Here is a 26,011-nt window from a genome sequence, read left to right on the forward strand (position 1 = left end):
CTTTAACAAAATACTCCAAAGTACGCTGAGTACTCACCATAAGCCTCTGTTACAAGTCAGCCTTCTATAAGCCATTTCACCATCTTCCAACTCTCCTCGGTTTTATATTTGCAACACCTGCAAAGAGCTGGATGGCTAATTCAGGGTTCTGTAGAACACACAGCATAAAAATAGTTCTTACACTTTCACAGCACACAGGGAGGTTGTTTTACATATCCTGTGCAAGTCAAATACTTCTCCTTGTGGGATTCTCTTTGTTGGAGCCCTAAAATCACCCATCCTTCGTATGTCTCAGAGCCTCAAATTGCAATGGTCTTTCTTCCACTCTCCAGACACAGTCAATACAGTGAGGAAACCGAAAGAGGCATTATACCTCACTCCCATAAGAGAAGGAACTCACTCCCTGCGTAGCAATCTCAGCTCCTGCCAGACCAGGAAACAAGAGTGTGGAAAGAGATTCTAACCTGGACATTGCAGAACGCTGTCCATGCACCAAGACAGTCCCAGGTGCTGGACTTTTTACATTACATTGCAAGGCAATAGCCTCAATTCCTTTCAATTTTGGTGCGATGGTGAAAGTTCAATTTGTTTCACAAGCAGAGCAAATGGCAGACAGGAAAAATACAGATGCAAGAGAGAGTCCGTTGGAGTTGAATGGTGAATCAACAATAGGTTCTCACAGGGCTGCAAGCCCCACCCTAAAAGATATAATCCCCCCAAATATAAATTCAATCATTCTGAGAGTTGTACAGCTGTTTAAGATTAAAGAAGAGCCAACACTAAAGATTTCCATTTGCAAACTAGGCCCTGAAGTCACACCTTGATAAGTTTCACTGGACTTATTGTCCCGCTTTAAGGCCAATGGTTAGCCAGTATATGTTTGAAGAAAAGGGATAACAGGGGAGAGAGGGAGAAGAGAAGAAGAATGGCAACAAAAGCCAATGTTTAACCTCTACCTCCAAGGCAAAAACAAACAAACCAAAGCTACTCTATACCTACTGTAAGACCTCTGTCCAGTTTTGATCTGCCATGCAACTTCTGCCCACAAAAAGAGTGCAGCAATACACTAAAAGTAAACATATTTGGAAGATAAAACTTGCCATTTGCCACACAAATGTTCCATTTTTTTCCAGCAGAAACAGAGCAAAAAAAAAAAAAAAAAGGCTGTTTAAATCAGTTTGCCTAAAATAAGCCATCCCTTATTACATACCACTCCCTCCCTATGCGGAGGGATTTAGGAAGCATGTATTGCCATGATCTGACAAGAGGTAATCCAATAATCCATAGATCCTCTCTCTCTCCTGGAGAAGGACACAGATGCTTTGACCCCTCCACCAAGGCCTTGTGTCCCCACCTCACTTTTGCAACACACCAGCCAGCTGTGCTGATGCAGCAAGCGTTAGACACTCCTTTAAACAGGGCTGTAGTAAGAACAACATGCAGAGATACTCACATTCTGAAGGTTTCTTGTACCACAAGAAAATCCTAATAGAATGTCTTACTTCTCTTCATCCTCCCTTCCCCCCTTCTACCTCCACTGGTCTAGTACTGTTAAAACTTGGTGGGCTTCCCAGGCAAAACTCTCACCTGCCTGGTCTAATCTGGCTCTAGAGCTACCAGCTCCATTTGCCCCCTCCTCACCCCCAATGGAAACATTTACAGAACAAAAACAGCTGCTTCAGGATAAACCTACAGGGCTGCATCTCACAGTACACTAGAGAGCTGTGAAACACTGTTGCTGAGCACAGTACACTTAGTTCTGCAACAAGTGTATCAAATCATTGCCTCTCATAACATGGTGCACAGGAATAATAAAGATAAAGCAACAAATGCCAGAATGTTTAGAAGTGGTGAAGAGAAAGCTCTCTGAATGGAGGCCAGGTTAAATGAACCTATTTGCACCCAGCAATTGCAGGCATCTTCTGTCAACGGATCTTACATACTGTACAACAAGGGTTCTCAAACTTTATTGCACCGTGACCCCCTTCTGACAACAAAAAGTACTACACGACCCCTAAAGGGGGGACTGAGCCCAGGCCTGATCAAGTCCAAAGCCTCAGGTGTGGGGAGGAGCAAAGCCCAAACCCCATGCCCTGGGCTGGAGGGGGCGGGGGGGGGAGAGAGAGGGCAAAGCCAAAGCTCCAGGATTTCAGGCCCAGGCGGGAGGCCTGTAACCTGAGCCCCCCAACCTAGGGCTAAAGCCCTCAGATTCCGTCTTCAGCCCCAGGCCCTACAAGTCCAAAGCCAGCCCTGGCAACCCCATTAAAATGGGGTCCTTACTCACAGTTTGAGAACGGCTGCTGTACAATATATTGCAGCATACCAGGAGGAAGGGAGTGAATTAACTGTTTCTATTTCTATAAGTTTAAGAAAAGACCTTCCCCTTACAAAACAAACCCACTCCCTACTGTAAGGTGAGTTAAGACTCATACAGCCACATAGCAAGCCTTCTGGGAACATAATGCAGTGGATACTATTAAATACTGCACATCCCAGTTTCACTTTCCCAAGCCATGTGACCAGTAGACTACCACCATCTGGTGCACAAAGGAGAAATCTGTGATGGAGGGGGGTTCTTTACCATTGTTCTTCTATAATCAGGTACTCTTAACAAGATTTCACTGCACATATAAAAAAAAAAGGTTTTGTGCACCAGGTCTGCTTTCATTTACATCTGCCCAGTCACACTGCATCTGATCCTAGAGCCTTCCATCTGGACAGAGGGAATCAATTCCTGCGCCCAATACATACCATATTCTCAGTTTACCAGCTTGATGTCTTAAAACCAACAGAAAGACCAGGGAGTGGAGACAACTAGAAGTAGGGACTTTTGTTGGATATCCTCATAGGTGGTGACAGAGCAAAGCAGAGATGGTGATGCTGCCAGTCTAAATGATCATGTTGGTCCCTTCTGGCCTTATAGTCTAGGAGACTAATATTGCAGAGTTTAGGTGCCTTGCTTTATTCTCTTAGCAGCAGAACAATTTGTTGCACACATTAAAAACAGAATGCTAATCTAATTTAAAATAAAAAAAGACTGAAATGCCATGCAAACTGCTGCTCCAGTCCAAAAATACTAATCAGTTTACAAAGCCTGAATCTTAGCCTAGTGCTGTACATTTCTGGATACTGTGCCAGGGCTCATGTTAAATACAGCCATTTCACTATCACTTTCCAAAAAGTTGCCACTTTTAAAATTTTAATATTTGGGCAAATATTAAACAAAGTTTTTCCTTTCATTGGAAACTGGTTTAACAATCTAACAATGGATGCTACACTATTACCATCAGAAATTGTCACTTCCAGCAAGAGACGCAGTAGCAGCAGGCAGCTTAGTAATTAAAAGTTGTATATTCATGGTATATCTATACTGAGAAGTGCAGCTAACCTGGATTTTGCAGACTTGCTCACCTCAGCAAGCTGCATATATAAAATACATACATAGAGTCATATGTAGGGTAAAATTTAAGTTTCCTGTCCTAGACACTTTTTCTCTGCACTTACCTGCGGTTATGTAGTTTCATAATAAGAGTGAATACTCAGACCACTGTCAGACTGTTTTATTCTTACTGTGTATGCTGAGGCAATCCCCAAGATCACATGCTAACTGAAACAAGATTATATATCCTGGAAAAATATTTCAAAACAAGCTAAAAATCAAACCCCAGCAACAGGCAAGAGTATTTCCCTAAACCCATAAGCAGCACATGAACATGTGCATTTCTATACCAGCACTGAACAACTTTGTTGGCTGCAAGGATGAGACTTCCTCCAGCTACATTTTTTACAGAACTGTTGTAGACAAGAAAACAGCGAACAGGATGTGTGCAGGAGGTATTCTGCACACATTACCAACTTCTTTCTGTAAGGGAGAGATTCTGGAGCTTTGGGAAGGGAAGAAAGAAAAGACAGCTTCAAGCCCAGAGCTTTACAGACTGACAACACAGACAAAAAGTTAACAAGGGGAAGAGTGTGATAAGATTATGCTTAGAAAAAGCTGTTGGCTTTGACTTCTGGTTAGACAAGTAGCCCTACAGGAAATATAGACTTTAAGCAGGCTAACTTATTTCCTATTGCTTCAGTGTTTAAAAAAAAAACCACACATTCTCATTATGCATAAATCAAGATGTCATTGGCACTGGAAACACAGACCCAGCTTAACTCCATAGCTACAAGGCTTTTGTTAATCCCCCACTCACATTCCCACCAGGGTCCACAGCCTTCCTTTACTTCTATTACAAGACATCTTAGTTTTATAACACACAAGGAAATACCATCAAATTCTCCTCTTATATATTCACTTATGAATGTTTCCTTCATGGGTATGACAACAAGAACTGAAGTCACCCAAGGTTATTATTACAAGACACTTACAACTACTCCAATATCTTTACACATTAATTCATTGTAAATTCTTGCCGTAGCTCTCATGACTTTGGGTACTAGCACAAGTGTAATTTAAAATACTCCAACACAAAATATCCACATCCAATTGGTCTGATCTGCAAAAAAAGGATTAAGTTTTATTTATATATCAGATTTGTTCATTCATCAATTATGCCTTTTAAGAGATCTCAGTATGCAGGTAGGATTTACACAACAGTATTCAGCACACATTCATTTTTAGGGGTTATTTACAACAATCCCCCCCAAACATCTTTAAAATAAGGCTGTTCCTTCAAATTAAATATTTAGGTCCCTTGACCAGGTGTATTAAGTAACAAGCAATACAAACAGCATGCTGGAGAGGTAAATCAGAGTGATGGCAATCAACAACTCTGATCTGGTAAAAGTTTCTCTCTTGGCATTAGGCACATAAGCTAGAAATCAAGGAGAGAGAGTTTTAACTCCCTTTTGATAAGATATGTAAGGAACATACCCTTAGTATGAAATCCTTAGAAAAGGTATAAACAAGTCATTGGCACAAGTGATCTGAGAAAAAAGCCACTGAACCTTTTTTCACATTTCATCTCCTGGTTATGTAAACTATTTTCAAACGCTTGCAGAGAAGTTAGTAGCAACTTCATATGAGCTTCTTAAACCCCCTTTTGCAAATTTTTTGCAAATTTTGCAAATGTCTAATTCCCAGAAGGAAAGCAAAGTGGTTTTACAGAATGTTGATGGATTTTCATGACAAAGGCCCATATGAGTTGCTACCTGAGGTCTGGTGCATTTCTGATGAGAAGGTACCTCACATCTTTGTATGTACAAGAGTAGTGGCACAAGAGATATAGGGCTTTACATAGTCTTACATTTTACATTTAGCTAAACGAGTGCAAACCCTGTATGAACACACTTAAATCTGTTTACAACTGGTTATCAATTCATCTTAATATAGTAATTTATTGAGCAGGAGCAGGGAAGGCAAGTAAAGTTGTCAATTTAAAAACAAAGTTTGTAGTGAGGAAAGAATTCTAAGGAACAAGAAAGGGTCATCTTTAATAGCTAAACACAACCCAATTATCTTATGATGTGGTCCTGTTTAAGACAATCTCTGGCTGATTAGTTGTTTGTGCTAACCTTGTCATCTACAAGAAAACTATTAAGTCCTATGCCTACCCCAATTCAGCCAATTGAATTTCATTTGGTAGTGCAAGAGTGTCATATATACAGTGTTGCGTAGCAATGTTGGTACCAGGAAATTAGAGAGAGACACACAAGGTGGGTGAGATATATTTTATTGGATCAACTTTTGTTGATGAGACAAGCTTTCGAGCCACACAAAGCTCTTCTGATCTGAAGAAGAGCTCTGTGGGGCTCAAAAGCCTGTCTCTCTCAACAACAGGATTTGGTCCAATGAAATATATTATCTCACCCACCTTGCCTCTCACATATACACATGAACACTTTAAATGTTTCCTATATAAGAAGACAGTTTTTCCAACATTAATATAATCAGTGGAATGAAATTATATTTGGCCTGCTCAGTTAGGACTGGCCAATAACCTCATAGCTTTTCAAAACATATAGATTTCTTTTATGTTTCTGAGTCAATGCTTATTCTTTATATATAATAAACTTGCTACGGCATGCAACTAAGAGTTAAAAGTAAGACAGCTACTATGTTTCCTTTCCGTAAAGACCTCTCCCCACCACCGCACTTGGAAAAAAAAAATTTTTTTTTAAAAATTTACACTTCAGTGTTAACATGGGGTTATTTTTAGCAAAAGCACCCCCAGCCCAGGATCTCATCTTTGAACTGGATCTTCCTGGATGTAGATTCAGCCCAATTGAGGGATTACAATGAGCTAACAGTGCTTATAAAACAAACATTCAAGTGTACAGAAGTTATGATTAAACAAAAAGAAATGCTGACTGATGCCAAACGCTTCAAATTCAGATATAAAAGTCTACTAAAATCTGATCTTGTGAATCATCAGTTCAGCATACAAGCCAGAAGCAGTATGTGAGCTGACAGTACATAAACTGTCCAAAAAGAAATACAGAATGAAGTGGAGAGGACCCAGGTCAACATGCCATCTCAAAAAGTGTTGCAGTCAACCCAGAAGAATTCTATATTAGACCTTATCCTAAGAGATAAAAAGAAACTGACCATAGAACTAAAAGTTAATGGTACCTTAGGTACAAGTGGTCACTACTTGATCACATTTAATATGTGCAAGCAGAGTCAAGTCCAGACCAGTAATATGAAGGTGCTTTAATAGAACAATTATGAGCCAAATCTGGGAGGAAAAATTTATCAAAAAACCAAGTCAATGAGAATAATTTAAAACCGCCTTTACTAGATGCCCGAAAAGTCACAGTCCCACAAAAGAAAAAAGAGACTGTGCTCCTTAAAAAACAAAAACCTAGTTTAGAGGGGAAGTGAAGGCAGCTGAAAAAAAAATTTTTTTATTTTTTTATTTTTTTTTTACAACAAATGGAAGAAAGGAGAAGTTGATAGTAATGAGTATAAATCAGAAGTTAGGAATTGTAGTAAATTGATACAGGAAGCCAAGGGACACAAGAATAAATCTACTGCCAGTAGCATTAAGGACAATAAGGAGTTTTTAAAATATATTAGGAACAAAGAGACACCTGACAATGGTATTGCTCCATTGATAGCTGGAAAAGACAGAATTATCAGTAATAATGCAGAAGAGGCAGAAATGTTAAATATTTCTCTTCTGTATTTGGGGAGAAAACAGCTAATGTATATCATTGTATGGTGATAAGATTCTTTCTATGCCACTAATCTCTGGAGAATATTAAAACAGAAGGTACTAAACTTAGATATTTCAAAATCAAGTGGTCCAGATAATTTGCATCCAAGAGATTAAGAAGGGATAGCTGAGGAGCTTGCTGGACCACTAATGTGGAACCTCTCTGGAGGTGTTACAATCTGAGTGAATTTACCTAATCTCCCCGCACTGTTCCTGGTTCCAGGCCCACAACCATAACTAAACTTATTACAGTAAGATCTCCCAAAGATATTGCAGGAAACTGCCACATCTGTCACAATGGAAACAACTTAAATTTAAATACCACAGTGATTAAGTGTCACAAGAGTCTGGGATACTTGTTCAATCTCCAGAAAGTCCAACTGGATCTGGTCGTGAGGTGGGGTGGTGGAAAGGGGAGTGTTTTAAACAGACAATTCTGTCCATTCCCTTCCCCTAGTATCAGGGAATCATTACAAGTTTTAACATATGCTCACTGACAGACAAGGTCTCAAAGTTCTGACAACTTTGGGGACCAGTAAATATCAGGAGCACAGACTTATCCTGGCATCTTTATAGACTAAGATACTGTAATTTACCTTACTTACAACATGGGTGGGGATGAAACATAACAGGAGACCTGACCCATAGCTCCATAGTAGGGACACTGTCAGAAGTTCACATGATCTGAAAAAGCATGGAAGGAGGGATAATTGTTTCTTAAGCCTGCAGTACGAAGACCTCAAAGAAGCGCAAATGCTCGGAGAGTCATAGACAGCACCAAGAAACATGATACATGAAATTGCCATTTTTTAAAACTTCCAGATAATAAGTTAATGAACTAGTGCACTTAATACAACTGTAAAAGTAGTAAAAATATTTCAGCTTGCAGCTAAATTGGAGGAGAGGCTATTCTCAAATAGGAAGAAAGGCTATTTCAATATATTTTAGAGAGATGTCTGAAACATAGGTCCAGACATACTGAAAAAGACCAACGGTCCACCGAGTCCAATATCCTGCCTCTGACAACTGCAATGATGTATTGATTCAGAAGGCAGCATAAACCTCTGTAGGGGAAAGTTTCTTGCTGGTTCTGGCTGATCAGCTTATGCCTTGACACACGAGGACAGAAAACACTTGCCATTTTTATCGTAGCTAGCACAAATGCAGAGAACACTCTGGTTAATATGATCTAATCTTTACAGAATTATACTAAGCAAGTTGCTTTAGTGGTATTATACAACTTTCAGTTCCACAAGTTTATTAAGTATTGTGTTACATCCTTGCAGATCCTTTTATTTAATCAACTGCCCCATTGTTCTTGTCTTATGGTAACAGTAAGCTGGAGCACAGACTAGCCTCCAAAATTCATTTCAGACTCTTCCCTCTTTACCCTTTTCTTTTGATCTTGCTATTGTGCTTCCATACTGTGAAGAGAAGCAAGCATTTAGCTGAAACTTGAATTCATATAATCTGTTTAATAGTAAGCGGAGCATAATGGAGAAATGCCCACTGTCCTATTTCCATTGCCACTGACCTCCCCTCTGACACAGGAGCCAAATATCCAGCTTTACAGGTTGTGTGAAGAACTGTTGCCCTGACTAGATTCTCTCCCCTCTGAGAGCTTGCCTTCAGCAGCCAAACTGCTTTTTTTTCCTTAAAAAAACAACAACAACAAAAAACAACCAACCAAGGTCTTTTTTAAACTCTTTCTGTGCTGCTATTGAATGGTTAAAGGTCAAAATGACAAGTGTAACTCTGAAGTGAGGCAATTTAGAACTCCTGCAGAAGAAGCTGTCTCAAGAATGGGGAAACTTCTAGGAGTCCAATTGCCCAAAACGTGTGAACAATCTCTGGCAGGAACATTTAATAAGACCAAGTTTATTCTTCATTCACTAGGGAGAGCTCGTGTGGCTCACTGATTTAACAATCCTCAATAGTACTAAAACCAATGCGTCACTGCCAAGGCATCACATGCCTTCCTTACAGAGCTTGCTATGGCAAGAGAAGCAGCCTCAGCTTTTTGTATTCCAGAATAAAGTGGGTGGAATACTACTAACAAGGATGTTTAAAAACTGCATTCAGTAAACAAGCTTCACAGTCTCCTCATCTTGTTAACTAGGGAGCGGAAACAGTGCACTGCAGAAAAGGATACACAGTAATACATTAGTTTACTTCACCAGCATATCACTTTGAGACCTGGATTAAAATTTTGCCTTTGATCAACAACAGTCGCAGTATACGCAGACCTGGCAAAGGAGAGTTCAGATTTGCTTAATGCAGCTGTTTAAAAATCCCACAATCTCAACGTCAATGGGCACCCAGTGATTCTTGTACACAGACTGTCAGTGAATGATGCCACAAGCTTCCCATAGTGCAAAGCCACGCAGACAACCAAAACGTGAGCTGATCCAAACTGCCGCTTCCTGAAACTTGTCCTGGGCAGGATTGCTGCATTCAATCAAAAGCTCCCAAACCTCCATTTCCCCCCAGATTCATTACACACCTGTTTTCGCTAGGCAAAACTTCCTTTAGATCCATTTATAAATTTTTAATTACTCTCATGACAAACATCCAGTTAGTTATCACATTTACTGTTTTGCCACAGAATGATTATAATAACAGAGACTTGAGGCCATCTCTTTATTATCTACTGTGAGGTAACTAGCCTACCCCCAATAATACTTGTTCTTGGCTAGTCAGGGGCTCTCTCCAGTAGCCCACCAAGCTAATAGAAAAGATACAGGATTGGGCAACCAGAAAATAGAATCAGCTCAGTACACTTTGTTTCAATGTGTTAACTGTTTGTACTGTTCATTGCAAACAGCTTAATATAATGCATGACTTGCTTCTAATATTTGCCATATGCCCAGATGCTATGGAAATGGGCAAGTGGAAGTCATCAAGAGTTACAGCCTAGTAATGAATCTTCCCAGGTGTACCCACTGAAGGTCTGTGTCTCGGGAGGTAATTTGTGGGATCTAAACTTAAATTAACAAGTACCTGCTTCCTCATACTCTGCTCTCAGTCAGAGAAAAACATTGCCAACTGCTTTTTAAGAGTTTATTTACTTGTCATTGTATATGACACCCAGATGGAAGCTTGAAAGATTTTTTTTCCCAGAGTTACTTATCAGTTAGTGGAAATATAGTTCATGCTTAAAAGGAACTTAAGTGATAGTGGCTCTGTTTATGCACTACTACTGATGTCAGAACAGTTCTAGGAATAGGGGTTTTATAGTAAACACATAGCCAGTAGACTGAAGACAGAACTTAATTTCTGCTTAAATTCAAATATCTTAAAATGCCTCATTAGTATGATGAAAATATGTCATGTTATTCAGAAAAAGGATTCAGGAAAAAAGGGGATCAAGAGACAGTAAGCGTTTTCAATATTTACTGAGGGCCACAGTCATCCCAGATTTACACCCTGCAGCGTTGCAGCATTGAGTTAGGAAAGAATTTGAATAAAAAACCCCACTTTAACAGATACAGGGTGGATCAAAGTATGAACTTTGAGTGCATGAAAAGCGCAGTTCCCCCTCAAGTACATTTAATTCAATTTTAAGGATATCTGTTTACATATTCACATGCTTCTCTAAATGTTTTGTAGGAATGAGCATCCCTGTGCTGTGCCCTCTACAGAAAGAGAACAGGAAAGAAAAACTTAAAGGAGGGCCAAGTATGGCTGGATACAAGCAGCACTGGGTAGGAAAAAAGCAAAAACAGCTTCAGACACATCTGACTCTCTTTACAGGAAGCCTTAATTCACTTACATGCAGAGTACTACAGCTGCAGTGACAAGAGGAGGAAACAATTCATCAATAACCGAAGCTCAACACAGCATGCAAAGTCATTAATACCTCAGAAGCATAGTAGAGGACACCAAGCTTTTCCTGATCTCCCTAGTATTGTAATTACTGAATGGCCTTGATACCATCAAACTGCATCCTAACCCAAGATCTTAGCATAATGGCTAATTATTTCCAACATTGGAAACTTAGGGGGGAAAAAAAAACCATGGTGACAGCCATTTTATTGTTCAGATGGAAAGCGAATACCAAACTCAATGTGCAGTTCTGTGGTGAGAGTGTCAGCCATGAGGCTAACCCAAAGTATCCTGACATTATACTGAACCAAAGTTTGACCTTTCGACAACACCTCGTGAACACAGCAATAAGATCAGGTCTCATGTCACGCTTATCAGGAAACTGGCCGGAACAGCATGGGGCTTCAGTCCACAGGCCCTACAAACCGGAAGTATATATTCTGCGGCTGAATACTGTGCGCAAGTGTGGTCTCACAGCAGTCACACAACTCCTTGATACTCAACTCAACAATGGCATGTGCATAGTGTCAGGAATGCTCATATCTGGCTCCCAGTTCTATCGCACATCCAGTCTCCACAGATTAGAAGAGCTGCCCAGACATTTTGCTTTCTCAGCCATGTCAGGGCAAACATGAGGATCCCATTGCACAATGCATCACCTGCAGAACCCGCCGAAGTAAAGATTAAAATCCCACAACCCTTTATGGAACTGCATCAAGACCCTTACACTCAACTTCAACGCTGAGGCTCAATGGAGAGCCACATGGAGCATTTCGACTGCTCAAAACAAACAGCTTGTCGTTGAACCTGCCGAGGAACCGCTGGTTTTGCTTTACGTCGGAAGGACTGGTGTAGATTGAATCTTATGGGAGATGTGGACAAACCCTGTTTAAATGGAAAATGAGGCAAACACTTGTATATGACTGTGGTCACCAGGCACAAACGATGGAGCACCTCATATCTGAGTTATTTCACTAGGAGTCTGAAGGACATTGCCGCAGCAGTGAGCTGGTGAATGTGATAGCTATCAAATCTAGATATAAATTTGTAATGGTTGCTATCTACCGAAGCCATACGAAAGCAGCAGCAGCAGCAGCTGAATTATTAGTCTCTTTCCCATGCCTTCACCCGCCAGAAGAGATGCAAAATCCCATTGTGACAGTCTTGATAAACTTTCGGTTCTATTATCTGTTTCTTTCAAGCAAAACTATATTTAGTTTCACTTTAATAGAGTCTAGAGATATTAAGAGTGTCCAATGACACGTACAAATTTTATTTGGGTTCAAAGAGCATAGATTTAACATGTCCTTGGGTATTATATGTGTGAATGGGAAGTGAATGAGGAACATTTGACTCTTTGATAGGACCATGGAGGTCTGTGTTTTATGAGTCTCTTTTCAACTCTCTCCAAATAGGGAAAACAGCTCATGAAACCCTGATTTTGCAAAGATTATACAAAAGGGAAACACCTGTTGTGAGGTCAGTTAAAAATCAAAATGAGCATATATTCGTGCATCTGAGAGGTCCTAGCAAAGCTCCATGGGGGGGGTGGGGGGGGGAGAAAAAAATCACCTTATAAAAGCAGAAGGGGAACGAGGGGAAACAAGTCAGCCTCCTTTTTAACGTCAGCTGATGGAAATGCTGGTACTGCAGTGTACAGAACTGAGGGTAGAAATGTAATTTTTTATTTTAATCCATATTTTGGGGGTAGGGCATTCTGTTGTAGTTAGTTAATTTCAAGGAATCCCCAAAATTAAAATACTTCCTTACACAAATGCCTGTTCTGCACAGGCCAGGAGTATACTGCTTTTAACCTTAATCTGTTCAACTGTACTGGGGAGCAGCCAACCTGAACACAAAGCATACCACATACTTCTTCACTGTTCCTAGCTATATGCTGATTTCCTTACATTTAATTTATACTGTCCAAGCACAGCCAAAGGGCTTGTCTACACTACCACGTGGGGTCGATTTAAGATACGCAACGTGAATACTGTAGCTGAAGTCGACATACTTAGATCTACTTACTGCGGTATCTTCACTGCGGTAAGTCGACAGCTGACGCTCTCCCGTCGACTCCGCTTGTGCTCCTCATTCTGGTGGAGTACCAGAGTCGACAGGAGAGCACTCAGTGGTCAATTTATCGCATCTATACGAGACGCAATAAATTGACCCCCCACTGGATCGATCACTGCCTGCCAATGCAGTGGGTAGCATAGACAAGCCCAAAATTAAATCTAGCACAGCTGAAAACTAGCATATTTGATTCTTATTGGCTTGTAAAGTCAGATGTAGGTAGAAGTGTTACAATTTAAGTGTTCTTTGTATACCTTTAGTCTCTAGTTATTAGCTATTTAAAAAGTAGCTCAGTGTTAAGACCTCTCCCCATAATAGTAGTCTGCATATGCTGATGAAGTTCATTTTCAACTAGACATTACCTCAAGAATACACAGCTTTCTAATAAAGAACTCCTGCATTCTCATAAGTCTTCTAACAGTGCTATAGTTAGTAGTATGCAATTCTGGTTTTGTTAACTAGCTTCACAATCTACAAAGCAGCAATGCTACCACTCCACAACTTTACAACTCACAGGATGTTCTAGCTTTCCACATAGTGGCCTGAAGAAGGAAGAGAAAGTCGGTCAGAAGCCTGCTGGTAGACGGGAAGGTTCGCCACTTCATTTTAACTTAAAATACATTGACCTTATCCAGGTAAAGGTAAGATCATGGAACCCTTCTACACTAGAGGACTAGATCTCTGCACAACGTTGACCATTGCAGCTGAGATTCTCTTTGACTGATTCTTCTTCAGATGGATTAGTGTCCACACTAAACAGTTGTTTGTGTGCACTAATACACTGTGTCCACACACAGCACTTGCACCAACCTGTGCATTGTGCTACTTATCCCATAATTCCAGGAATAGGTATTTGTGGTAGCAGGTGTGTGCTAGGCAGGGAACTGTATGTACTGTGTATACATATGACTGTACATATATAATTTTTATACAGTTGCATGTGAGATTTAGAGAAAGAGAGGTGTTAAAGTTATGTTGGATTAAACCAATGAAGTAACCAAATGATAATGTCCAATAGCTCTCCCCACTGTGAATGTACCATGAAGGGCAAGGGCTTTTCCCTCAATTACATTCAAAACACAGAAGGCCACGAGTTGGTCACAGAGTGCTTAGGTAAACTGTACCTGGTGTCTTATATGAGCACTGCTGACTTCATGTACCAATACTCTTTAGATAAGGGACTTGGTTTATAGTCTCTAACTTTTCCATATTTTGGTGAACTATTTCTTCTTATCACCTCTAAAAGTCAGATACACGAGTGAAAGGAGGACAGCCCTCCAAGCTGCCTAAAAATTCTTCACTCCCACAGCACATCTAATAATGTCCATCTCCTGGGGAAAGTACTAGGGGAGAGAGGTCTGGGTAGTGGCTACTGAAATACCATGGATATGTATGAGCGAGAATTTAAACCAGGGCACACAGTGCCCTCCTCAGATATTATAGGTCTGGGAGATACTGCTGAGGCAGCCGCTTCACTGCCATGCCAGTTCAACCCACAGTAAGGCACGCATTCATTTGTTGCTATAAAATTAGCATGTGTACATATGTATTTTTTCCACGAGCTAAAGATCCATGGCCCAAAAATTATTATTGTAAAGTTGTACTGAATAATATTTATTGTAGAATAAAAATCGCACAACTAAATAGTTACTTTTAATAAGCTGTTGTGTGCTGCATTCCTCCCTGGGAGAGAAGCAAGGGGTAGAGAGTAGGAGTAAGAGCAAAAGCAAGACCAGGTTAGTATCACCTATCCTGTATAGATCCAGGAATTGGTGGGAAGAAGTTGTGACAGCTTGGTGGGAAGATCAAAGGAAGCATCGTAGCTACAATGCTATCATGCTTGCATTGAAACAGTTCCAACTGAAGCAGTCTGGACAAATGCATTAAGACTTACTCAGAGGTCCTACAATCTTATCGGTACTGGAAATACCTTGTGAAACATCTGGACACAGTATTGGGACTCCGCATTTTACCAGCATTCCAAAGGACCACACTGGTACTGGGAATGCCACAATTCTCTACTGTGGATGGAATATGGATACATGGTCAACAGACAACAATAGCCACACAAGTCTAAGAACAGCATTTGATTGCGGCAAATTGACTTAGGTTGCAAGGTCTTTCACGTGGTAAAAGATGACAGCACAAAGAAAAATTAGTCAAGAAAACATTATCGCTTAGTGCAATACAAAGACGTTCTTTTTAATTAAACAATTTTCACTCATTTTTCTTCCCTCCACCTCAGTCCTTCCATAAAGCAGTAGCTGGTTGTTAACAGGTAGTTTGCTGGCAAACTGATTTTTCTTTTTAAATATCTACGTAACATAAAGCTGCTCTGCATATTCAAAGTCATTCTTTGGATGGCATAGATGTTACAATTTATGTATCAGAACCCCGTATTTAAAAGAGTAATCAAGGCTTGTGAGATTTACAACTTCATTTTCAAAAAAGGTTTTGTCCTTTACAATTAAGAGTTTTAAATTCAAATTAAAAAGGTTTCATAACTAAAGGAACAATATCTGTCTTTGTTGCTACTTTAAATTTAGTGTTACAAATAGAGCCGAAAACCTTTAACAGCAAATCAATCCTCTTTCAAAATGAAATACTAAGTGTATAGCCTAGATTCCTGTCAGATGTCAGTGAACACCACCATCCAAGCATCTGTGGTCTCCAATCAAAGCCATGGTACATATTTTCTATGTACAATGGGAATACTTTTAGCTTTCTCTCTTCTATTTATAAAGATCCAAGATATTGCACAACTTATTGTTCTATTCTTTCCAGACACAACTCCCATTGTAACTAATAGGAGTTACACATATATACCAAAGAGAACACACCCTTCAATCAGTAACTTCGTTACGGCAATGTTCAGGAGAAAGATAAGACATTTTCCAAGGGAAAGGAGAGACTTAAGATTTATTTGGGTCTTAAACTAACATGTGATTGTATGTATGCCAATAGCTCAGTTATGCAGCTTTCTCCCCTAGAACTTCCAACAGTTTTAAGGCATCTGAGAGAACAACAATTAACCAAACTGATCACAGTGACACTCTGGTGTGTGGCCAGCCAAGCTTACTGTTATTTGCCTATTCTTTGACAAATTCATCATTGTTTATAGGCTCCAGTTTCTATTTCTGTATTAAGTGCTCTGTGGCAATCTGAGACACTTAGGCTGCTGCCCTCTGTAGGATGATTAGAACTTCCCCTTCCCCCACTTCCCAACACAACACTCAACTGTACAGGACTTTTAAGGAATAAAGAGGTCTAAGTGCAATAAATGTGAGATGAGCTGGAATAGTGGGAAGCTAGAACATGGTTAGCTGCTGTTGCTGCCTAGTTTATATTTTAAACAAAGAATTTTCATTTGCCTTTGAAAGCCAGTTTCTATAACGATACAAAGTTTAACATGTAGAGCGCTTTCCAGTCCAGAGCATTCAAGAAAAAATATGATTGATAACACGAGGAAAAACATTCTTGGGAGTACCAACACATTTGACACAGTATTCAGAGTTGATTAAGAAAGACTTGTACTCTTTCCATATTAGTCTCATTGATACACAGGGATATCAGAAAACAGACTGATGCAGCTTAATATGCAGAAGTGAGAGAGGAAATTCATTAAAAAAAACTGTGGTATTCCAAAGTGCAACGTTTTGTTCTTCCCTCTTTGTGCAGGTTTTTCTGCAGCTCCTCCTTTCCCTTACAAGAGATTGGAAACAATTGCAGTTTTAGTTGAAGATAAGGCAGACTGACATTTATTCAAAGCTCTGCCGTAATAAACTGAATACCATAAGTTTCTTTTTCAGTAACCCGAGGAATAATTTCACTTAGACACACACACAGTGCTGCTGACAGAAACAGCCAGTTGGACAGATTGAGGCCTGGTCTACACTAGGAAATTGAGTCAGTAGAACTACCTTGCTCAGGGGGCGTGAAAAATCCACACCCCGAACAATGCAGTTAAACCAACCTACCACCCAGCAAAGACAGCACTAGGTCATTTCCCCCCCCCCCCCCCCCCTCAACTTAGTTACCGCCTCTGAGGAAGGTGGAGTACCTACACTGACGAAAGAACCCCTCCTGCTGGCATAGATAGTGTCTTCACTGAAGCACTGCAGCAGTGCCTCTGCAGAGTTTGTATAGACAAACCCTAAGAGGTTGTTGTCTTCTCCTCTCTCCCCCACATACCCACCGTTTTCCTTCCCCTTATTACCCACAAAGTCCACACAAAACTTCTACAAACTTTGAAAGAAAGAATGAATGTGTCTCCAGAGTACAGGTAGCTCAAATTAGCACACTTAGATTATGGGCATTGAAGCTAACATAGCTCAAGTGAGAGTAACCACATTTCCAAACAACGTGAGTTATACACAGTGATTTGATTAGCAGCATAGAATGACAAGACTATCTTCTGATGACATGTTGTAACTCAAGTTATTGCATCCCCACTGCGTTCCTAGTTCAAGCTTCAGCAGCACTCAGCTTCAGTCCCTCCACTGGCTAGCTACCTTGAGCTTAAAGCAGTTTTCTCGAACTATAGATTTGTGTGTGAGCGAAGGGGTCAAGTTAGGGGTAATATTTGAGTTATAACTTGATCTTACTGTGCTGTGAAGACACACCCTGTGACAATGCAAAAGACTGCAAGGTACACAAAGTTTGGACATTAACAGAAGTATCAGGTAACAGCAAAGAACAAACGTAATCCACAGACAAGCCAAGATCAATGAAAATTAATGTAGGCAAAGAGACGTTCTCCACTCCAACTTGAGTTCACCCACCTTGGAAAGATTACATGTACAGTGGCAGCAGTAATACATAGCAAACTTCCAACAAGCCTAAAAACATGAATGATGAGAAAATTTACATTCTAATACAATGAAAGTCTAGTAACATCACGAAGTTTGGTTCTTGGCTAGTTTATGATAATAGTTTGTACAAAATGGGAGTGAAAGAACCATCTTAAGCCGTCTAAGTCTTCTGTTTAAGTACTGGGATACGCTTTTTCTTTTTTTTTTTTAAATGAAGCATCCTTTCACTTAACTCTCCACAACAATACTCAAGTTTCTTTTAGATTTGTTTACATAAAGCAAATATGGTAGGCTCTAGTTGCCTAGTAGTTGCTAAAAACACAATCAAAAGAAACCCAATTAGACCAACATCTTCATTATTAGTAACTAATAACAGTATTTCCTTCTAACCTGCATGATGCCAGCTTTCCAATGCATATCACACAAAAAGGCCTTGCATGTCTCAAACACTATACTTCTATTAATTAATTTGTTGTAGGAAAGCCATACTAACAATCTACCCAGAAAATGTGCAGGAGTCCATGCCCATTAGCTTATTAGTCAACATTAGAGTTAATACTAGTTATAGAAGTCTTGACAATTGGATCTAGAGTTGGACATATCCAGTCCAAAGAAATCTGTTTTCTTAATAAAAGAGCAGAGCAGACAAATGCTGTCAGTTTACCAACTATCCAGTTACTTCAGTTTCAGAAAAAGAAGAAGTGGAACTGGGTAGTTTTTCCATGTAAAAAACGTACTATCTGACCTAGCAACACAGATAGGCTGTGATCCCATTTTCCAGTGCTGTCATACTACGGAGGATGTAACACAGATAGTAAAACATCACACTAAGGATCAAACTACTGTACAAAACCAACTAACTTAAGACCAAGGGTCACGGAATCATAAATTTGCCGCCCACCTGATTCTGATCCACAGTTATTCAGTTCACATGAGTACAGGTCATCAGCAAAATTCTTGCAATAAGCTATCAAATCTCTTTCTCTGGGACACTGATAATATATCAGGTCACTCCATTCTACTGTACAGGTGTCTCTCTTGCTAAGATTTTTAAACATAAAACCAGCAGCAAATCGCTTTCTACCTTCTGTCTCTGTGTAATTAGCACTATTAATCCCATGCTATCCAAGTCCTCTGGCACAGCAGTGATTTGGTTTTAATCTCTGCTGAGTTGTCTTCCTCCACTCCCCAGCAAGCCATTCAGATCAGATCTTGGCAAACTCCTAGGTCAGAACTAAACTTCTGCTGCAGAAATAGCAGTCTCACTACACTGATAGAAATGTATTGAGACATGCAATGCCTGCCTTTTTTATATCCAAAAAAGGAAAGAAATTAGTTGCTCTTATACAGATTAATTTGCAGAACAGAGAAAGTTCTTTTCTGCATCTCTCCTACCCTGGAAACCAGTCAACAGCCAATCGCCACATAGCAATCAATAGACAAGGTACCCAAATATAACCCCAAACATTTTACAAGCTTGATACTGTGTAACCCTATAAGCACATTCTAATATGGTATTTCTCCTCTCAATGTCACTGCTGGAGACCACACTTACTGTCTTTTCAGCCCTGAACAATTGATTAGTCATGTATTTCCCTTGTCCCTTAGCAGGAAGAGGAGTCCCATGCTATTTCACTGTTTCTCATGCTTCCCAACCTGGGGAGCCCATGCTTCTCAGCAGGATAGAGTCCCTTACCACCCCAGTATGCTCCCCTCTGTTCACCAACTGCCACCTTTGAGGTGTAACCAACAGTCTCTATAATGCATTAAATTTTATGGCCACTATCAGACGGCACCACATAGCTCAGGGGGAAGTGAAGAGGCTTTTCACTCTGAGGTTTTTCGCTAATTCCTGTGTTTTTCGTGTCCCCTGGTCTCCCTATGTATCTCAAACTAGGCCACAGGGTCCCCATGTCACCTGAAGCTACCCCATGTCAGTGTATTCCTTGCCACTCAGGGACCAGCGGGTGGCCACCAGCTGCTTAGAGGCACCTCCTGACCCCAGATAAGAAGGAAAACTCCTTGCCACTCTTAGCATCACCTGCATTCACAGATAGGCAAGAAATCCCCAGGCCGCTCCACACACACCCTGCCCCTCGCTCCTGCCCCTCCCAAGCCAGACGAGTTGAGGAGAAATCTGCAAGGGACGGGACCCACCCCTGGGCTGCTGACACCAGAGCGAGAAATCTGCAAGGGACGGGACCCACCCCTGGGCTGCTGACACCAGAGCTTGCCTCCACTGGACAGAGCAAGAGGATTCCCCGCCTAGGGCCACCTGCGCTTCACACCCAGCACCCTCCAGCTGCACCCTCCAGCCGTGCCCCCCACCCCAGCCTCCCCCCAGACCCAGGCCAGCAGCCCCAAGCTCTACCTGTACCCCCTCAGCCCCCCCCAGGCTCCCAGCCCCCCCGTTCTACCTGTACCCCCTCAGCCCCCCCAGGCTCCCAGCCCCCCCGTTCTACCTGTACCCCTCAACCCCCCCCAGCTGCACCCCCGCGACCCCAGCCCCCCGCAGCCCCCCGCGCCACTCACCCCATAAGCCAGTCCATGGCTCTCCCGGGTGCTCGCTCCTGCTCCGCTGCTGCGCCGCCCGCTGGGCGCGGGGCCGGGGAGGAGCCGGGGCGGGCTCCTGCGTCCTGCCCGAGCTCACCACCCGCTCCGGCCTCTGGGGCTGCGCATGGGGCCGCCCGGCCCCCGGCGGCGGGGCTGGCGCCCGCCCCCACCTGGCCCCTCCCCCTCGCCCCCCCGGCGGCGGGCGGGCGGGCTGGCGGCTCGGCCGGGCTCACGCTCCTGCCCCCAGGCTGCGCCGGGTCCCCTTAGCCTCAGACACACTCCCAGGGAGGCCGGAAGTAAACACACAGGCCCCTCCCTCTGCTACTGCTAACCCGGAAGTGTTCCCCCTTCCCCACCCGGGGCACCATGGGAAATGTAGTCCGGCGCGCAGGCTGGGGCCACGTGGAGCCCCTGCTGGGCGGAGCGCACCAGGCAGGGTGTCTCCTCTGCCACCAGGGGCCCCCCGGATCGGGGCCTGAGTGACTGTTAGTCCACCTATCAGAGGGGTAGCCGTGTTAGTCTGTATCCACAAAAACAATGAGGAGTCCGACGGCACCTTAAAGAGTAGCCGATCGGACTCCCCGTGCGCGCATCCGGTGAAGTGGGTTGCAGCCCGCGAAAGCTGATGCCCAAATAAATTGGTTAATCTCTAAGGTGCCGCAAGTCCTCCTTTTCTCATTGTTTTTGTTATTCCTTTGGCTTCCTGTTTAATAATTGCATGGGGCCATCGCTGTGACGGGGTTTTACTTTATGACTGATCTGCCCGTTAGGAGATTAGCATAGCTAAGAACTGGGTATTATTATGTATGTAATTATTTGCCATCCCTTATGGGTGTTTTAATATTAACGATAGTTATATTGTTAGTTATCTATTGTTAGTAGACGGCACTGTGGCCTAGCTGCTCAAACCCAGTGCGGGGAGCTAGGACTCCTGAGTTCTGGCTAAGGGGGCATGGCCTTGCCCCCTAAGAAGAGGCTACATGCACTTCCTACAGAGTAGTGGTTTTCAAACTTTTTTTCTGGCGTCCCAGTTGAAAAAAATTGTTGATGCACAGGACCCAACAGAGCTGGGGGTGAGGGGTTTGGGGTGTGGGAGGGGGCTCCAAGCTGGGCCACGGGGTTAGGATGCGAGAGGGGGTGCAGGCTCTGGGGTGGGGTTGTGGATGAGGGGTTTTGGGTTCAGGAGGGGGCTCCAGGTTTGGTGGGGCTCAGGACTGGGGCAGGGGTTGGGGTGTCAGAGGGGAGTCAGGGCTCTGGGCTGGTGTTGCAGGCTCTGGGGTGGAGCCAGGGATGAGGGGTTGGGGGGGGCTCAGGGCTGGAGCAGGGGATTGGGGTGCGGGTTTACCTCTGACGGCTCCTGGTCAGCGGTGCAGCCGGGATGCAGAGGCAGACTTCCCACCTGTCCTGGCTCCACAGACCGCACTGCACCCCGGAAATGGACAGCCGGTCTGGCTCCTAGGCAGTGGTGTGCAAGCCCACAGGCCCCGCCCCTCAGCTCCCGGCCACTGGGAGTGCAGAGTCAGTGCTCAGGGCAGCGGCAGCATGCGGAGCCCTGTAACCCTCCTGCCTATGAGCTGGACCTGCTGCTCGCCACTTCCGGGGCGCAGAGCAGTGTCAGAACAGGTAGGGACTACTAGTTTTTACTGGCCAGACACCATGGTCCCTGAGTGCTAAGCAAGGTGACCCAGTGCCTTGCATTCCACAACCCAGTACTTGAAAACCACTGCTATAGAGCTGTGGCTCTCAACTTTCCAAACTACTCCTTTCAGGAGTCTGATTTGTCTTACGTATGCCCAAGATTCACCTCACTTAAAAACTACTTACAAAAATCAGACATAAAAATCTAAAGTGTCACAGCACACTATTACTCAGAAATTGCTGACTTTCTCATTTTTACCATATAATTCGAAAATAACTCATGGGAATATAAATATTGTACATACATTTCAGTGTATAATATATCGTGCAATATAAACAAGTCATATGAAATTTTAGTTTATTCTGACTTTGCTAGTTCTTTTTATGTAGCTTGTGGTAAAACTAGGCAAAAATATAGATTAGTTGATGTGCCCCTTGCAAGAACCCTGTGTACCTCATGGTTACACGGATCTCTGGTTGAGAACCACTGCATAGAATATGTGAGACATCCTAAGGGCCTGGGTTACATGTGCTCACAAAGAAAATGCGGTTGAGGGACTGGTGAATCCGTTCATTTGTTTTCCACATTTCCTAAAACCAAGAAAGAAAAGTGTTTGCTCTAAATATTTATACTTGGATTCTGAAAAATATATTGATGATGGTCCAATGTTTACACACATGCTTATAGTTAGTGGTGGGCATAAGAGCTTGTGTGATCAAGAGCTGCATTAATAGGCCCTGCAAATGCTCAGCTACAAAAATTGTGAAGAGTTGGAGGTGAAGACCACATCGGGAAAGGCTTGTGGGTTGGTTTGTTTTTTTAAAGGTCTGTCATTTAGTGCAGGCTGATCAATCCCAAAGGCCACAAAATTTCTCTTCAGAAGAATTTCTGTGAATTCCAGCAATAAATAATCTTTGGCTATAGTAAATTAACAGTAGCCAGTCTAAGAATGAGTGGGCTAGGGAAAGCATCCAAACCATCCCTTCAGAATGGTATCAGAATTTTAACAAAGGACTCCAAGGTACCACTAGGAGTTCTATTCCCAGCACTGCCTCTGACTTTTTATGTGACCCTAAAACAGATCACTAGGGCTCATGTTTTCAATAGTATCCATTGATTATTGGATGCCAAATTTGGGACAACTATGGCCAGATTTTCCAAGCTGCTGAGGAGAACCCACTAATCTAGAACCGCTGTGTTGTATTCTTGGTTTTGCCACTGACTCAGTGTATGATCTTAGCTGAGTCATATAGCTTCTCTGTGTCTCAGGTCACTTTCCCCAAGTACAAAGAACATAATAATAGTTATCTATATCACCGGTGGAACAGGTTTCAGAGTAGCAGCCATGTTAGTCTGTATCCACAAAAAGAAAAGGAGGACTTGTGGCACCTTAGAGACTAACCAATTTATTTGAGCATAAGCTTTCGTGAACTACAGCTCACTTCATCGGATGCAACAGGTGTAACAGTAGCCATTCAAGTCAGTAGATCCTGACTTATGCCGTGTGATGGGAGCATTAAGCTGTTGTAATCCTGACTCATGTCAGGTGACTGGATGAACAAATAAATACTAGTCTCCTACCAGCAGTCCTGCCCCATCATACATTTTATTACTAACAGGAACATAGAATTATAGGACTGGAAGGGAGTCAAGGCAGGACTAAATATTACTTGGAGCATCCCTGACAGGTGTTTGTCTAACCTGCTCTTAGTGAAGACTTATTAATTAGCCCAGAGGCAGATTTACAGTGAAACACAGGGTGCCCTGGCACATGGCCCCCCAGTGGCAGGGGGCCCCAGGGCTGGGCAGCTGCAGGGGCAGAAGCTTGGTCCTGCTGGCTCCCAGGGCTCCTGCTGCAGGCTCCTCACCCACCAGCAGCAAAGCTTCCCCCTCCTCCGCCTCCTCTCCCAAGAGCACCCACCCCTCCCCATCCCTCCCAGCGCTTCCCCCACCGCCAAACAGCTGTTTGCCGGCACTCAGGTCACTCCAGGAGGGAGGGGGAGGAGCAAGGCCCCAGCACGCTTGGGGGAGGAGGCAGGGGCAGGGCCTTGGGGAAGGGGGTGGAATAGGGGCAGCGTGGAGCAAAGGCAGGGTCCCTGCACTTCCCCTACACATAGCCCACCCACCCCCGTGCCGTGAACCACTCAGGGCAGGGGGCTGGGAACACCGCCACGACTCCAGCCCACACCCCCAGCCCCCTGTCCTGACTCCTGCACCCTCCTCACACACCCCTAGCCCCCTGCCCTCCCTGACTCCTGCACACCCCCCACATACTCCCCACCCTGAGCACCAAACGGGAGCTCCTGCACCCCCCACCCATTCCCACCTGCACCCCTCGCACCAAATGGGAGCTGCCCCGGATAAGCGCTCCACATCCCAACCCCCGTCCCAGCCCTGAGCCCCCTCCCACACCCTAACTCCTGGCCAGACCCTGCATCCCAACCCCAGCCTGCTCCTGCACCCTGACTTCCTCCCAGACCCTGCACCCCCAGCCCTGAGCCCCCTCCCGCACCCTAAGTCCTGGCCAGACCCCGCACCCCAATGCTTTTTTACTTTTTTTTTTTTTTAATAAAGTGCTCTTATCCAAAGCGCTTTACAATCGTTATCTAACGGTACAAACAATATTTGGAAAGATCATTAAGTGGGCCACCGAGACCCCCAGCGATTTTCAAGTGGTCTGTGAAAAAATAAGGTAGACTACAAAAACAATCAAGGTACCTCACTTTATTTTCATTTACTTCCTATTACTTATAGGAGGAGGATTAAGAAAAAAAGAATGAAAAACGGGGCAGAATGTTCTTTTTCTTGGCTGGTCCCAAGGAGGGGCCCCCAAAATGAAGCTGAGCACAGGGCCCCACTAACTCTAAATCTGCCACTGAATTAGCCCCTTTATGGTATAAGAGTGTATAAAAAGAAAGGCTTGTGATTAAAGCACTGGACTGGGACTCAGGACATCTGGGTTAAATTCCTTGCTCTCCCACCAGACTTTCCTGTGTGACATTGGGCAAGTCATTCTGCCCAGATTTTTAAAGGTATTTAGATGTTCTGGTGCTCAGCATTGCAAAGCCTAGCTAAGTTAGGAGCCTAAAGCTCATTTTCAGAAAAAATTTAGACTTTTAAGTGCCTAAAGTTTTCAAAATGAAATTTGCCTAAAGCAGTTAGGCTTTATAAATACTGAGCACCAGAATATGTAAATACCTTTAAAAATCTGGGCTCTAGTCTCTCTATCTAAGATCCCATCTGCAAAATGGGGATAGTTGTGCTGCCTTACTTCAGAAGGGTGTTGTGAGAATAAAACCATTGCAGACTGTGAGGTACTTTGACGCTATTGTAATGGGGCTACTCCAGTACCCTAGTTAGAATTCTCAAAACTTTCTCTAAATTATTCATTTCGGGGGCTAGGTTTCCTCTCTCCAAACCCTTAACTCATGGTGAGTCCATCCACTAAACCAATTAATTTCCCTGGATCAGCATTAGAAATCCCCACAGAGTTGCAAAAGTGGTTTGAAGTGGACTGGCTCATGGTTGTTCAGCAAGCTAGTACTTTTCCTTAAGAGCTGCATCTCACGCTCCAGAATCTAATCTTTCATTTAAAACATTGAAGTCTTTAGCCCTTCTGGTTGCAAAGATAACCTTCCAAATGTAAACCAGATGAAAACAGATGCAATGATACTGCCCAAGTCTGCAGACAGCCTGGAACCATAGCTCGTAGGCATGGTTACCGTTCTGTTCATTTTAAGGAAGGTAATCATTTTGAAGCCTAATGACCACCATTCAAATGTCAACATTGTTCACTATTTAACTAACCACATATAAAAAGAAGGACATTAGTTTCATGGATATTTGCACACTCCAGGACTGGTCCAGGCACTGTTTTTGCAGCCATTTAGCAGATTCAGGAGCCTCTCCACTCACAGAATCATAGAATCATAGAATATCAGGGT

At 43.0% G+C, this 26,011-nt stretch overlaps 1 protein-coding gene across 4 annotated transcripts in view; it reads right to left on the reverse strand.

Moving 5' to 3' along the window:
* Nucleotides 1–20,690, reverse strand: part of MOB2 (MOB kinase activator 2) — a 164,542-nt gene extending 143,852 nt beyond the window's left edge. The window contains exons 1-2 of one of the 4 annotated variants that reach the window (XM_048852907.2): nt 20,408–20,690; nt 17,846–17,902 (exon numbers count right to left, since the gene is read on the reverse strand). In XM_048852907.2, coding sequence (XP_048708864.1) covers nt 17,846–17,902; nt 20,408–20,424 — 74 coding nt within the window. In that variant the 5' untranslated portion in view covers nt 20,425–20,690. Of the gene's footprint in view, nt 1–37; nt 91–7,768; nt 7,848–17,845; nt 17,903–20,407 lie in introns of those variants that run through there. The other 3 variants (XM_048852908.2, XM_048852913.2, XM_075129319.1) reach the window with 3 other exon arrangements.
* Between the last annotated feature and the right edge of the window lie 5,321 nt (nt 20,691–26,011).

This window comes from Caretta caretta, chromosome 6 (assembly GCF_965140235.1).
Source record: "Caretta caretta isolate rCarCar2 chromosome 6, rCarCar1.hap1, whole genome shotgun sequence".
Taxonomy (NCBI): Eukaryota; Metazoa; Chordata; order Testudines; family Cheloniidae; genus Caretta; species Caretta caretta.